Source organism: Rhinopithecus roxellana, chromosome 15, assembly GCF_007565055.1.
Source record: "Rhinopithecus roxellana isolate Shanxi Qingling chromosome 15, ASM756505v1, whole genome shotgun sequence".
NCBI classification, from domain to species: domain Eukaryota; kingdom Metazoa; phylum Chordata; class Mammalia; order Primates; family Cercopithecidae; genus Rhinopithecus; species Rhinopithecus roxellana.
The window spans coordinates 78489780-78503186 of record NC_044563.1 but is presented as its reverse complement, the minus strand read 5'-3'; the positions used below and the strand labels follow the sequence as shown (position 1 = coordinate 78503186).

Below are 13407 nucleotides of genomic sequence, written 5' to 3'. Positions count from 1 at the left end.
TAGAAAGAAAATGGTGTCTCTGAAAACTTTTCTTTTTAATTTCCAGAACTCCTCTTCCTTTCCTTCCATTTGCCTAGACACAAACATAACTAAGGCCTTATGTAGCTGCCTTCAGTTTTGGTCTAAGTCTGGCTGACTGACGTCCAGAAAACTGTGAAGGGCAAACATCCTTTTTCTTTAGCATTTTCTCTTCTTAACCTTCTACCCTTAGCCTTTTCCTTGCCCAGCAAGATGAAGTGGTTGACGGTGAAGCCACTCCTGCTAACTGGAAGCAATTGGGCGTTGTCAGGCACTAAGCCAGGAACTTGAACTCAGCAGAGAACTGGGATCTGGATAACTCCTGCCCCTTAGAGCAAGGCTGGCAGCCAGCTCATGGGCATTTGGCTACCTGGGGGAGGGATTTCTGCTCCTGACAACAGGCAGTTTGTTCAGCTCTTCCTGCCCTGATTCTTCTGTTGCTTTTCACTGCATCCCTGAGCTGTTTGGTAACTCTACCTCTCACTAGTTTTTGCAATTTGCTGTAGACTTCAAAATCCTGGCTCTACCTCTCCTTCCTCTGTAGCTGTATTTCCCTGCAAAGTTGGAAGCCAACCAAGATCAAGTTTCCTTAATTCTTTTTCTTTCAGGGTCCTGGAGCTGAACTCTTCTGACCTACATACCCGAAAGGCTGTATCTTATCCTTCCTCACCACCATTTGAAAGGTTCCCCCAGCAGACTGATTTTAGGTCCCTTTCTGACCTAGAAGCTGACAAAGGCGCCACACAGTTTTCAGAAACTCTCCCCATGCTAACAGATTTTCACTAGCACACAGCTGGTCTGCATTTGGGGTAGCCTCTGTTTTCTGAGTTCCAACACAATGGATTTTTGTGGTTGTCTACCTGTTTTTGCTCCATGCCCATGTCATCTTTCTCCTGTTGCTGTTTTCTGCACTTCCGTATTCTCTCTTTTGGTAGAATTTTCTCCTTTCTTCCCTCTTTATGATTTTTTTTTTTTTTCCTACTTACCCTGCCGCCTTCTCTTGTTCCTGCCACCCTTTTTTGCTGTGGTTTCAATTAGGAGATTTTATGAGTGACTGAAGAGTTTCTAGACTGCTAATCCAGGGATAAGGGCAATCTGTCTCTTTTCAAGGTTAGGTTCCCAGTCCAGCCTACTTCTTAACTGCATGTGTAAGCTTCATCCCCCTCCTACCGATGTTTCTGTGCCGCTTCATTAATCTGTAACGATGACCCACCCTCTTTCCAGACAAGGAGACATCTTTTCTTATTTAGATTCCTCAGCTCTTTAGACTTCTCAGTCATTTAGCTATTCTAAAAACGGCAGATGAAATCCGAGGCACAACAAAGTTATCAAGAAAACCTTTTCCTTGAGAGCCCCGTGTCTGATTGCTCCCATTAGCTGATATTTGGTGGAAAGATCACTAGATTTTTAAGTAAAGTTCTGGTTTTGCCACATGGTAGCTGTGCAGCCTTGGACAAATCATTTACCTCCTCGGGTTCTTAGCGTCCTCACTGGTCGAATGGGAATGCTTCACGGGGCGTTGTGGAGATGAAACAATCAGCAGGACAGCACTTTGTAGATTGCTCTGGGATGGTAGGGTGAACGAGCAGGGATGGTGTCCTGATTTGTCTTTAAATTCTTCAAAGATTGTTAAACGTGGAGATTTGATTTGGTTTGTTTCTGCCAGGTCTCCTGGAAAGCTACAAACTAGAAGAAGTGCAGAAATTCTTGTGGTAACAAGGGTATCAGCTTTTGGTCCACAGAGGGTCTTAAGGAATTCCGACTCCCGTTTTGAAATTGTATCGAATCCAGTCCCAGGGGAATGTGGCCCTGGGGTGGTGCTTTGAGAAGTGGAATCACTGCAGGACAGTTTCAACATTCACTTCCCAGGCAAGCCTAAAGCCTGTTGTAAAAGGGCGTGTGGGGGCCAAACCCATAACAGTCTGGGACATTTCAGACACCTCCTCTGGCTGTTTCCGAGGCCATCTAGAGGCCAGAGCCCAGTCAGATTAAATGAAAGTAAAGAGAGGACTGCGGGAGTTCGGGACCTTTGTGCAGACGTGCTCATGCTCATTAGAGTAGAGGGCGGGAGAGAGGAAAGGAAGGAGGGCATTGGGAGCTGAGGCCCCTCCTTTCATTTCAGAAAAGTGCACAGGCAGAGCGGGCTGAGTCACAGGCACAGGTGAGGAACTCAACTCAAACTCCTCTCTTTGGGAAAACGCGGTGCTTGCTCCTCCTGGAGTGGCCTTGGCAGGGTGCTGGAGCCCTCGGTCTGCCCGGTCTGGTCTCTGGGGCCAAGGCTGGGTTTCCCTCATGTATGGCAAGAGCGCTATTCGTGCGGTGCTTCTTCTCCTTGGCATACAGCTCACAGGTAAGAGCCGGCGGGCTTCTCTCAGCGTTTCCTCCTTCACTACTCACTCTATAAAGTTAGCTAATTGTCTTAGAAGTTGTAAGACTTTTGTTTGGGAGTCTGAGCCACAGATACAGTTTGTTTTACTTTGGATTTTACTGAAACCAAAGTTGGTGGACTGTTTTTGGAGAATTGCTCTTGGACAAACAGGTTTAGGTGTGTTCAGCTGCCAGTGATTCAGGCACACAGAGGGCTTTCTAATCTCAGGTTACATGCCATTTTTGTGTGTGTGGCTGTTCTCAACCTCCCACTGCTGGCAGGACTTGGCATTTGGATTTCTGTGTGTGGGTCTTGTCTGTGACTCTCAGCAACACCAGGAAAGTGGAGATTGTTAGAGAGAGACCTCCTGTGGCATTCTAAATGTAAGTATCAAGGTAAAAAAAAAAAAAAAAATGCCACGTGGTATAAAGGTTCCAGGGGTGCAGGCAAACATAAGCTGTCTGGAGTTGATTCATTCGGTTTCTGCAATAGACTAGTAACCGTACGACATCCACATAAGGACCCATCTGGAAAACTTACCTGCTAGGAGACCACTTTACATACAATACATAATACTTAACCTTAATACATAATGCAATGTCTAATCAATGTTATGATTCGTTTTAATTTTTTTGTTTATGCTTTCAATTCTATTTGCGGATGTTTGTAGTTTGTTATAACAGTTTTGAAGTCAGTACCACGAGGTGAGGCTATCATGCTGTGCAGAAAGCAAGAGCACTATGAAGGCTTGCTGTGTGGTAGTTTAGTTGTCACATGGAATGGGAGGGTCCAGATTGCATACGGGTAGGAGTATATAGATTCTGGGTGAAGTAAGTTTGGGAGCTGGGGCATCTCAGTTTCACTTCACTTTAAGTCCTACTCAGATATTTATTTTGGAAGTGTCAGCAGAAGTTCTCACAATACTACATCCCCTGTTAACCCTTCTTTTTCTTCTTTTTCATTGCAGCTCTTTGGCCTACAGCAGCTGTGGAAATTTATACCTCCCGGGTGCTGGAGGCTGTTAATGGGACAGATGCTCGGTTAAAATGCACTTTCTCCAGCTTTGCCCCTGTGGGTGATGCTCTAACAGTGACCTGGAATTTTCGTCCTCTAGATGGGGGACCTGAGCAGTTTGTAAGTAGATTATTGTCATTTTCCAGGGTACTCTTGGTTAGGGAAATAATAAGCCAGTCCATTTCTCCTTTCCCTTCCAGTATTTTTCTTAGCAGCAAGCACAAGGTTAAGCTGGGAAACAATTCCTGGGACAGAGACTGAGAGGCTGTTGAAGGGGAAAGCAAGTGACAGAGCTGCAGACAGGACAGTTGGGTTTGCTGGTGTTTCAGTTCTGCTCCCACCATCTTGGTCTCCTTGCCTGGGTGCTGAGTAAGAAGACCTTTTGCCATTTCCCCTCTCTAGGTATTCTACTACCACATAGATCCCTTCCAACCCATGAGTGGGCGGTTTAAGGACCGGGTGTCTTGGGACGGGAACCCTGAGCGGTATGATGCCTCCATCTTTCTCTGGAAACTGCAGTTCGATGACAATGGGACATACACCTGCCAGGTGAAGAACCCACCTGATGTTGATGGGGTGATAGGGGAGATCCGGCTCAGCGTCGTGCACACTGGTAGGTTATTCAGGGAACAGTGGTTTTGGAAAGGATGAGAGCTTGTAGAAAAAAAGGGGGCAATCATTGTTAAGGCTGAGAGAGAGGGACCATCTTTTTTGATGGATAGAGAGAGGGACTAGTCCTTCAGAAGTGGGAGCCTCAGAGGGAGACTGAAGAGTTCTGGGGTAAAAAGAGAAAGGCTTTGTTTGGCCGTGGAAAGAAACAGAAAGTAAAGCAAAGGAACTCAGAGAATCTGTTACAAAAATGGCATTGAGATTGTGAAAGGGAGAGGGAGCAATTCTTTGATAAAAGGCTTACAATAGGTCTGTTCACTCGCTCATTTATTCGAGACACTGAGTACCTACTCCAATGCTAGGCACTGTCAAAAGTGCATGACATACTCTGTCTCACTGAACCCCCACACCACTCTAGGAGGCAAGTACTAATAATGGTAGCTAACACTTACTGAGTACTTCCCAAATGTCAGGGGCTTTACATGACACATTTTATTTAATCTTTACATATCTCATCAGTTTATTGTGCATTTAATGCCTCCCATCTTGCCAATGAGGAAACGAGGCTCACAGAGGTTAAGTCACTTGCCCTGAGTCATGTAGCTGATAAGTAGAGTAACTTAGGACTCAAACCCAATCAACTCTGAATCTAAAACTGTGTTCTAAACTGGTGCATTGTATTGTCTGTATCCCTATAAAGGGCAATCTGGAAAACCATGCCAAGCAACAAAGAGCAAAATACACAAAACTTACAAGTTGTAGATCTGGGTTTGAGTCATTGCTACCATTTACCAGCTATCAATAAGTCTTATTTTCCTCATCTGTAAAGTGAGAGTAACACAGTGAGGATCATGATGAGGATAAAATGAGATAATAAATGTGAGTATGTCCCAGCTACTTAATAGCTACCATACACTGAGTGTTTATTTTGTACAGGCACAGCATGGAACAACTTACATGAATTATTTTATTTTTTATTAAGAACTCAACAGATGAATATCGTTATCTCTATTTTATACATGAGGAAACTGAGGCTCAAAGAAGTTAATTAATTCAAATCACACAGCTAGGTATTTCAACCTAGTGTTCTCTGGTGTGTGCTCTTAACCAACACTACCCCAAACATATAAGCCTGAGAAGTGGCATGATTTCCTTTCATTCATAGCACAGTTTGAAACCATTTCTCAACGCCCCACCAATAGAAGACTGTGTGACCTTGCAGAAGTCATTTGAGTATTGAAAGAAGTAATGTAATGGTTTGGGACTTCAGTTTCTTCATCTGCAAAATGAACAGGTTAAACAAACAAAAAATCAGTGGTTCTTAAACATATGTGGGTAATTATTCTTTGAGAATCAAATGAAAGCCATGGCCCTGCTTCCCATAAAACAATGGAGACATACACAATGAGACATGGATTCTGTGGGCTTGCAGACTACCTTCCATCCTTCTTACCCACCCTCCTTCACGGAGTCAAGGCTGGGAATCCTGAGCTAGACATTCTCTAATGTCCTTTCTGGCTCTGAGGGCTTATGGAAGTATAATCAGAAATCAAGCTAAAGGACAAGAAAACCAGGGTTCACAGACTCTAGTGTGGCTTAGGAGACCTTCCCTCTGGTTTCCCTTTTCCATCATTTATCCACTAGACTGTAGCTTCTGAATAACTTTCCTGTCCTCTCAGTGGCATGAGCTCCTTGAAGGTGATGTCTTTTTTAGCTCTGCATTTCTATCACAGTGCCAGGAACGTAGCAGGCCCTCAATAAATCTGAATAAATGACTGACTGAGTGAAAGTGGTGAGAAGTCAGGGAGAAATGAGTTGGGCACTAGGTCTGATGAGGTTAGCAAAAACCTTACCCCATAGGTAGTTCAACCCACCCAGTGGTTTTCAAAGCTGCATCAGAATCACCTGGAGGACATGTTAAAACAGATTGCTCAGCCCCACCCCTAGTGTTTCTAATTCAGCCGGTCTGGGGTGGGGCCTAAGATTTCCAGGTTCTCAAGTGATATTGTTGCTGTTACTTCGAAGACCACACTTTGAGAACCACTAAAGTATGTGTATGGCTTTCCTATTGCTAGTAGGATTTACAAGGTAATATAGTATTTTATGCATAAAGATAGGAGAAAGGAAGATTCCATCTATTGATTAAACGCATCCCTATTATGTCATTAGATTTCATTGTAGTCCTCTTCTTTTTAGAATCCTAACTTAATCTTTTTCTCCTTACAGTACGTTTCTCTGAGATTCACTTCCTGGCTCTGGCCATTGGCTCTGCCTGTGCACTGATGATCATAATAGTAATTGTAGTGGTCCTCTTCCAGCATTACCGGAAAAAGCGATGGGCTGAAAGAGCTCATAAAGTGGTGGAGATAAAATCGTAAGGCCGGGCAGTTCTGGGAAAGTTCTAACACTCTAATGGTGACTCTTGGTATTTTTCAATGGGCTAAACAGTTGCTGAACAGATGTTTTTCCCTTTAAGTAAATCCTACATAAAAGAATTCACATTTGCAGGACAGATAAATTAGGTATGAACTAGTAACTTTACAAAAGTTTTCTCGATTTTACAAAATATTTCCTTATGAGATTTCTTTACTATGGCGGGGGGGGGGGGGGTTGATTTTATTAAAATCTGGTATGTAAAGCTTTTCTTAAAAATCCCTTATGTTTAAAGTGAAGCATACATTTGTAAAACCCACTGGGCTAGGCAGTCAGCAGGGCCACTATGAGTCAGTGCCTAGGAAAGTCTGTTGTGCTGATAGCAAGTGTTCATTAAACGTATTTTAAAATTGAGATAAAATTTACTTACCGTAAAATTCACCCTTTTCATGTTCACAAAGTTGTGCAGCAATCATCACTAATTACAGAACCTTTTTACGCTTCCTCCCCTAAAGAAACCCCATATCCCTAGCTATCACTCCCTATTATCCCCTCCCACCAGCCCCTGACAACTACTCATCTACTTTCTGTCTCTATGGATTTACTTATTCTGGACACTTCATTTAAATAGAATCATAAAATATGTGGCCTTTTATGCCCAGCTTCTTTCACTTAGCATAATGCTTTCAAGGCTCATCCTTGTTGTAGTATGTATTAGTATTTCTTTCCTTTTTATGACTGCATAATATTCCATTGTATGAATATACCACATGTTGTTTGTCCATTCAATTGATGGGCATTTAGGTTTTCTCTACTTGTTGGCTATTGTGACTAACGCTGCTATAAACATTCATTTACAAGCTTTTGTGTAGATCATATGTTTTTAATTCTCCTAAAAGTGGAATTGTTGGGTCATATGGTAACTCTGTTTAGTTTTTGGAGGAATTGCCAGACTGTCTCTAAACAGCTGGACTATTTTGCATTCCTATCAGCAATATATGAGGGTTCTGATTTCTCCATATCCTCCTCAACACTCATTATTGTCTTTTTTTTTTATCATAACCATGTATTAGGCCGTTCTTGCATTGCTATAAAACAAACAAACAAACAAACCTAAGACTGGACTGGGTAATTTATAAAGAGGAGATTTAATTGGCTCACGGTTCTGTAGGATGTAGAAGCATGGCGCCAACGTTGGTTGGCTCCTGGGGAGGCCTCAGGGAGCTTTTACTGATGGCAGAAGGCACAATGGGAGCAGGCATTTCACATGGTGAGAGCAGGAGAAAGTGAGAGAGTTGGGGGAGGTGCCACATAGTTTTATAGGACCAGGTTTTGTGAGAACTCACTCACTACTGAAGACGGCACCAAGCCATGAGGGGATCTGCCCCCATGACCCAAACACCCTCCACCAGGTCCCACCTCTAGCAATGGAGATTACAATTCAACATGAGATTTGGGCGGGGACAAATATCCAAACTATATCAAGCCATCTAGTGGATGTGAAGTGGTATCTCATTGAGGTTTTGATTTGCATTTTCCTAATGACTTGATGTTGAGCATCTTCCCATGTTCTTATTGGCCATTTGTATATCTTATTTGGAGATGCATATATTCAGAGTTTGCCCATTTTAATATGGGGTACATTATTTCACTTATTCTTGTTGAGCTGTAAGAGTTCTTTAAGGGATGCTAATTCCTTATCAGATATACAACTTGCAATCATTTTTTCCCATTCTGTGGGTTGTCTTTTCATGTTCTTCATAGTGTCCTTTGAAGAACAAAAGTTAAATTTTGATGAAGTCCAATTTATCTATTTTTTCTCTTTTGTTGCTAATGCTTTTGAGTCTCATCTAAAAAATCATTGCCTAATCCCCAAGACCATGAAGATCTATGGCTATGTTTTCCTCTAAGAGTTTTATAGTCTTAATTTTTACATTTATATCTTTTGAGTTTTGAGTTCATTTTTGTATATTGCTGAGATAGAAGTGCAAATTCACCTTTTTGCATGTGGATATCTAGTTGTTCCAGCGACATTTATTTCATTTCCTTAATAAGTAATTACTGAAATAAACAGACCTTTTTTTTTTTTTTTGAGACAGAGTTTTGCTCTGGTTGCCCAGGCTGGAGTGCAATGGCATGATTTTGGCTCACTGCAACCTCCGCCTCCTGCATTCAGCGATTCTCTTGCCTCAGCCTCCCAAGTAGCTGGGATTACAGGCATGCACCACGACGCCCAGCTACTTTTGTATTTTTAGTAGAGATAGGGTTTCACCATGTTCGTCAGGCTGGTCTTGAACTCCCGATCTCAAGTGATCTGCCTGCCTCAGCCTTCCAAAGTGTTGGGATTACAGGCATGAGCCACCATGCCCGACCAAACAGAACTGATTTTAAGAAGCCTAAACAAACTCAACTCTGAAGTTCTAGTTTGAATAGAATCAATAAAGATGACTTAGGTCAACACAAAACTTTTTTTTTTTTTCTTTTGAATAACAAATATAAATTAGAGGTGGGATACTCATGGTAAAATAAGGTGTCTGCTTTAAAACTCTGGAGTTCCCGAATCAGAATCCAAACTGTATTCCTTTATATTCTGAAAAGTCTCTAAGTTCAGAGGTGTGAATATTATTAATTAGATGGCACCAGTTTAGCCCTGTGTAAACTTCAATCGACTCCCAAGTGCATGTAATTCTTCCAAAAATATGGGGGGAAAATACCTGAAGCTTCTGTGGGATTTGCCTACTTGCTTCTTGTCTTGTTCACCTGACATTCGGTTTCCACTTCTTTGTTACAGAAAAGAAGAGGAAAGGCTCAACCAAGAGAAAAGGGTCTCTGTTTATTTAGAAGACACAGACTAACATTTTTAGACGGTAAGGTTCACAAATGGGTTGATTTCTTTCCTCAGCTTTCTTTTTTTTTTTTTTTTTTGAGATGGAGTCTCGCTGTGTCGCCCAGGCTGGAGTGCAGTGGCGCGATCTCGGCTCACTGCAAGCTCTGCCTCCCGGGTTCCCGCCATTCTCCCGCCTCAGCCTCCGAGTAGCTGGGACGACAGGCGCCCGCCACCGCGCCCGGCTAGTTTTTTTTGTATTTTTAGTAGAGATGGGGTTTCACCGTGTTAGCCGGGAGGGTCTCGATCTCCTGACCTCGTGATCCACCCGCCTCGGCCTCCCAAAGTGCTGGGATTACAGGCTTGAGCCACCGCGCCCGGCCACTTTCCTCAGCTTTCTGACGTGTCCAGCCCATCTCTAATGAGGACTCCCAGATCACTTTATGGCTGTTAGGTGTCTCCCATATGAAATTAGAGGAGCTGGGTCAGGGAGACAAAAGTCTTCTCTTAGTCTTATAGATAGCTCCTCCTTCAAGTGTATTTTGTGCAAAAGATTAAGAAGCTGGACTCTACTGCCATTAAAGCTGAGAGAATTCTAAGGTTATTTGTGGCTTCGGGGTTGTATTTATTACTACCACTACCAATAAATATTCAACAAGTAAATAAATCTTTTTTAAATCAAAAGATTAGTATCTGCTTATTCTGTTTTTTTTTTTTTTTAATTGTAAACCAATTATGGTATTAAGAGAGTGACTCAACAGATGTATCTGACAGTTTTTACAGGAGAGCTTTTGTACTATTTGGAATTGATTTCAACTCTTCTCATTTAGTTATTGGCACTAATAATTACATGAAATGAATACAGTTTTAGTAGTGTATAATTTTATTTTTCCAGTTTTCAGGTTCATCGGACTTAAAAAGTAGGATAATTTATTTTTCTTTTCTTTGTTTTTGAGACAGGATCTCAATCTGTTGCCCAGGCTGGAGTGTAGTGGTGCGATCTCAGGTCACTGCAACTTCCCCCTCCCAGGCTCAAGTGATCCTCCCACCTTAGCTTCCAAAGTAGCTGGGACCATGGGTGCGAGCCACTACACCCAGCTAATTTTTGTACTTTTTGTAGAGATGGGGTTTCGCTATGTTGCCTAGGCTTGTCTCACTTGAGCTCAAGCGATCCACCTGCCTCGGCCTCCCAAAGTGTTGGGATTACAGGCGTGAGCCACTGCACCCGGCCAATTTATTTTTCATATGCTCAGAATTTCTCCCATTCTCTGAAATAGGTCCACACATTTAATTTCTAGATGTTATAAATCCAGACATGCAAATTTAAATTTTACACTCATAAGAAAGTTCTTGATATTAATGACTTGATCCTGTAAAACTCTGGCTCTCTTACATGGGAGAAAATTTTTATAGACCATTATTAGTTGCAAAGAGGGTCACATTTTTATAGGCTAAAGTTCCAGTGAAAGACCTCAAGGATTTATAAAGTAGAATATGGAGAAAAATGATTGTATTGTAAAACCAGAAAACCAAAATTAACATCAGGGAGTTTTTACCAACCAACGGTTATTGTCTTTTTAAAATTAAGGGGATTATCTAACAAGTTGGGGTCATGGAAAATAAATATGGGAGATGTTTTAGATCAAAAGAAACTTAAGAGATGAACACAATCAAAGCGCAATGTGTGATCCCCAACTGGATGAATAATAGTGTGAACAAGCTAGTTGTAAAAAATAAGCTTAGAGGGACAATTGGGAAAGTCTTGAATATGAAAATGTTAAATATATGGATAATATTAAGGAATTATTTTTAGTTTGCATTAAGTATAGTGATGGTATTGTAGTTATAAAGAAAATGTACCTATTTTGAAAAACGCTTACTGGAGTATTTAGGGGTAAATGTCAGCAATTTGCTTTAAAAGCATAGGAAAAAAGCAAATAAAACAAAAAAGGCTTCAGAATTAGGTGATGGGGGAGATGAGGTAAGAAAAGAATGAATTAATGAATTTAAGGGATGGGTAAATTCCACACACTCTCTTCTCTACTTTTCTGTATGTCTGATTTTGTTTGTAATGAGAGTGAGAAGTGGGGAGAATATGGAATGTATGTGTGTGAGCAAGTTGTGGGTCATCCAAGTGTCCATGCAAGGTACTTAGAGGCTATGATTTAAGGATACTAACTCTGAAAATTATGTAATAAAGATTAGGAAACTTCTTTTAAAAATTAAATTGGGGGAGAATATGAATATTTTCCCTCAGAATATTTTCTTTCTAATAACATATATGTAATTCATAATGCCAAGTATTCCTATTGCACTCTTCTCAAATATGTTATCCATTTAAACTTTTGTTTTGTGTTTTAGGAAGCTGATGATTTCCAAGAACAAGAACCCTAGTATTTCTTGAAGTTAATGGAAACTTTTCTTTGGCTTTTCCAGTTGTGACCTGTTTTCCAACCAGTTCTACCGCATATACAAGCAACATCCCTCTGGAGACAGCACAGTGCTCTTCCATATCACCAGTCATACACAGCCTCATTATTAAGGTCTTATTTAATTTCAGAGTGTAAATGTTTTCAAGTGCTTATTAGGTTTTATAAACAAGAAGCTACATTTTTGCCCTTAAGACACTACTTATAGTGTTATGACTTGTATACACATATATTGGTATCAAAGGGGATAAAAGCCAATTTGTCTATTATATTTCCTTTCATGTATTTCTTCTAGCAGCACTTCTGCTACTAAAGTTAATGTGTTTACTCTCTTTCCTTCCCATATTCTCAATTAAAAGGTGAGCTAAGCCTCCTCGGTGTTTTTGACTAACAGTAAATCGTAAATTCAAACTGTTAAATAATATTTTGATTTTTATGTCTCTCCTGAACTAGGAGACACATCTTGTTTTATTGAATTTCTTTCAATATTCTAGGTGATAGATTTTTGTTGTTGTTTTGTTAATTAATCCAAGATTTACAAAAGCACAACGCTAAATCACACAGTAACTACAAAAGGTTGCATAGATATGAAAAGATTGGTAGATGCCATTGCAGGATGAATCACCTGTCACTTTTCTTCTGTGCTGGGAAAAATAATCAACAATGCGGGTCTTTCATGAGCAGTGATGGACTGTTTAGCTTACTACGTTGCCCCCCATTTCAATGATCTATAATAACAGAGCAAAGCCTATATGCTCATTTGCAGACTGGAATCATTAAGCAGTTTAATAAAAATATTGTGAAACAGTGTATTGCAAGTTTGAAAATTCAGGGCTGGTGAAAAAAATCAACTCTAAATGATGATAATTTTGTACAGTTTTATATAAAACTGAGAACTAGAAGAAATTGTTAACTTTTTTTTAAAAAATTCTAATTCATTTGTTTATTTTGGGGGAGGAAGGCTTTGATATGGAGCACAGAAATACCAAAACTACTTTAAATGGAAAAAAAAAATTTTATTCTTTCTTTCCCCTATACTGATAGATAAAGCAAACTTTATAAGTGGGCTATTGAAAGAAAAGTGCCTTTTAAAAGTGTTTAGTTTCCCAGTGTCTTTTCTAAGCCTAAGATACAGAAGTATTTGTTCAAAGGACAGAAAACATCTAAAAGTTTAGGCTCAAGATCAATGTTTACAGACTGATATTTTCAGTTTTTAATTGACTGGGCTGCAGATGTTATTTCTTTTAACAAACTGGAATTTTCAAACATTATCTGTATTTAAATGTATGGACCTTGATATTTTTCCAATACTATTTTTTAAAAAATTGTTTGATTTACATATGAACCTCAATTCTGAAATTCATTACATATCTGTTTCATTCTGCCTTTTATACTGTCTAAAAAAGCAAAGTTTTAAAGTGCAATTTTAAAACTGTAAATTACATCTGAAGGCTATATATCCTTTAAACACATTTTATATTTTTTCTTCACAATTCTAACCTTTGAAAATATTATAACTGGATATTTCTTCAAACAGATGTCCTAGATGATGGTCCATAAGAATAATGAAGAAGTAGTTAAAAATGTATGGACAGTTTTTTCAGCAAAATTTGCAGCTTATATCTTGGCTAAATAGTCAAGGGGTAATATGGGCCTGTTGTTTAGTGTCTCCTTCCTAAAGAGCACTTGTGTATTGTAATTTATTTTTTATTATGCCTTAAACACTATGTAAATAAACCTTTAGTAATAAAGAATTATCAATTATATAATTT

The 13407-nt window shown here is 40.0% G+C and overlaps 1 protein-coding gene across 2 annotated transcripts; it reads left to right on the top strand.

The window, feature by feature from the left end:
- Positions 1–1934: 1934 nt before the first annotated feature.
- Positions 1935–13401, top strand: MPZL2 (myelin protein zero like 2). 2 transcript variants are annotated; one of them, XM_010367439.2, is made up of 6 exons: positions 1935–2368; positions 3354–3520; positions 3803–4013; positions 6236–6383; positions 9174–9249; positions 11643–13401. In XM_010367439.2, exons 1-5 carry the CDS (start codon positions 2311–2313, stop codon positions 9235–9237), a joined length of 648 nt encoding a protein of 215 aa, XP_010365741.1. In that variant the 5' UTR covers positions 1935–2310; the 3' UTR covers positions 9238–9249; positions 11643–13401. The 2 variants fall into 2 exon arrangements, with proteins under 2 accessions (XP_010365741.1, XP_010365740.1); XM_010367438.2 differs by having other exon boundaries at positions 11568–13401.
- Positions 13402–13407: the final 6 nt, after the last annotated feature.

What these genes read in the sequence shown, in the direction of transcription:
- MPZL2 (XM_010367439.2), top strand. Translation starts at nt 2,311, where the DNA reads ATGTATGGCAAGAGCGCTATTCGTGCGGTGCTTCTTCTCCTTGGCATA. An exon ending in ATGGGGGACCTGAGCAGTTT is followed by an intron (nt 3,521 to 3,802) that starts GTAAGTAGATTA and finishes TCCCCTCTCTAG; the next exon opens with GTATTCTACTACCACATAGA. An exon ending in GCTCAGCGTCGTGCACACTG is followed by an intron (nt 4,014 to 6,235) that starts GTAGGTTATTCA and finishes TTCTCCTTACAG; the next exon opens with TACGTTTCTCTGAGATTCAC.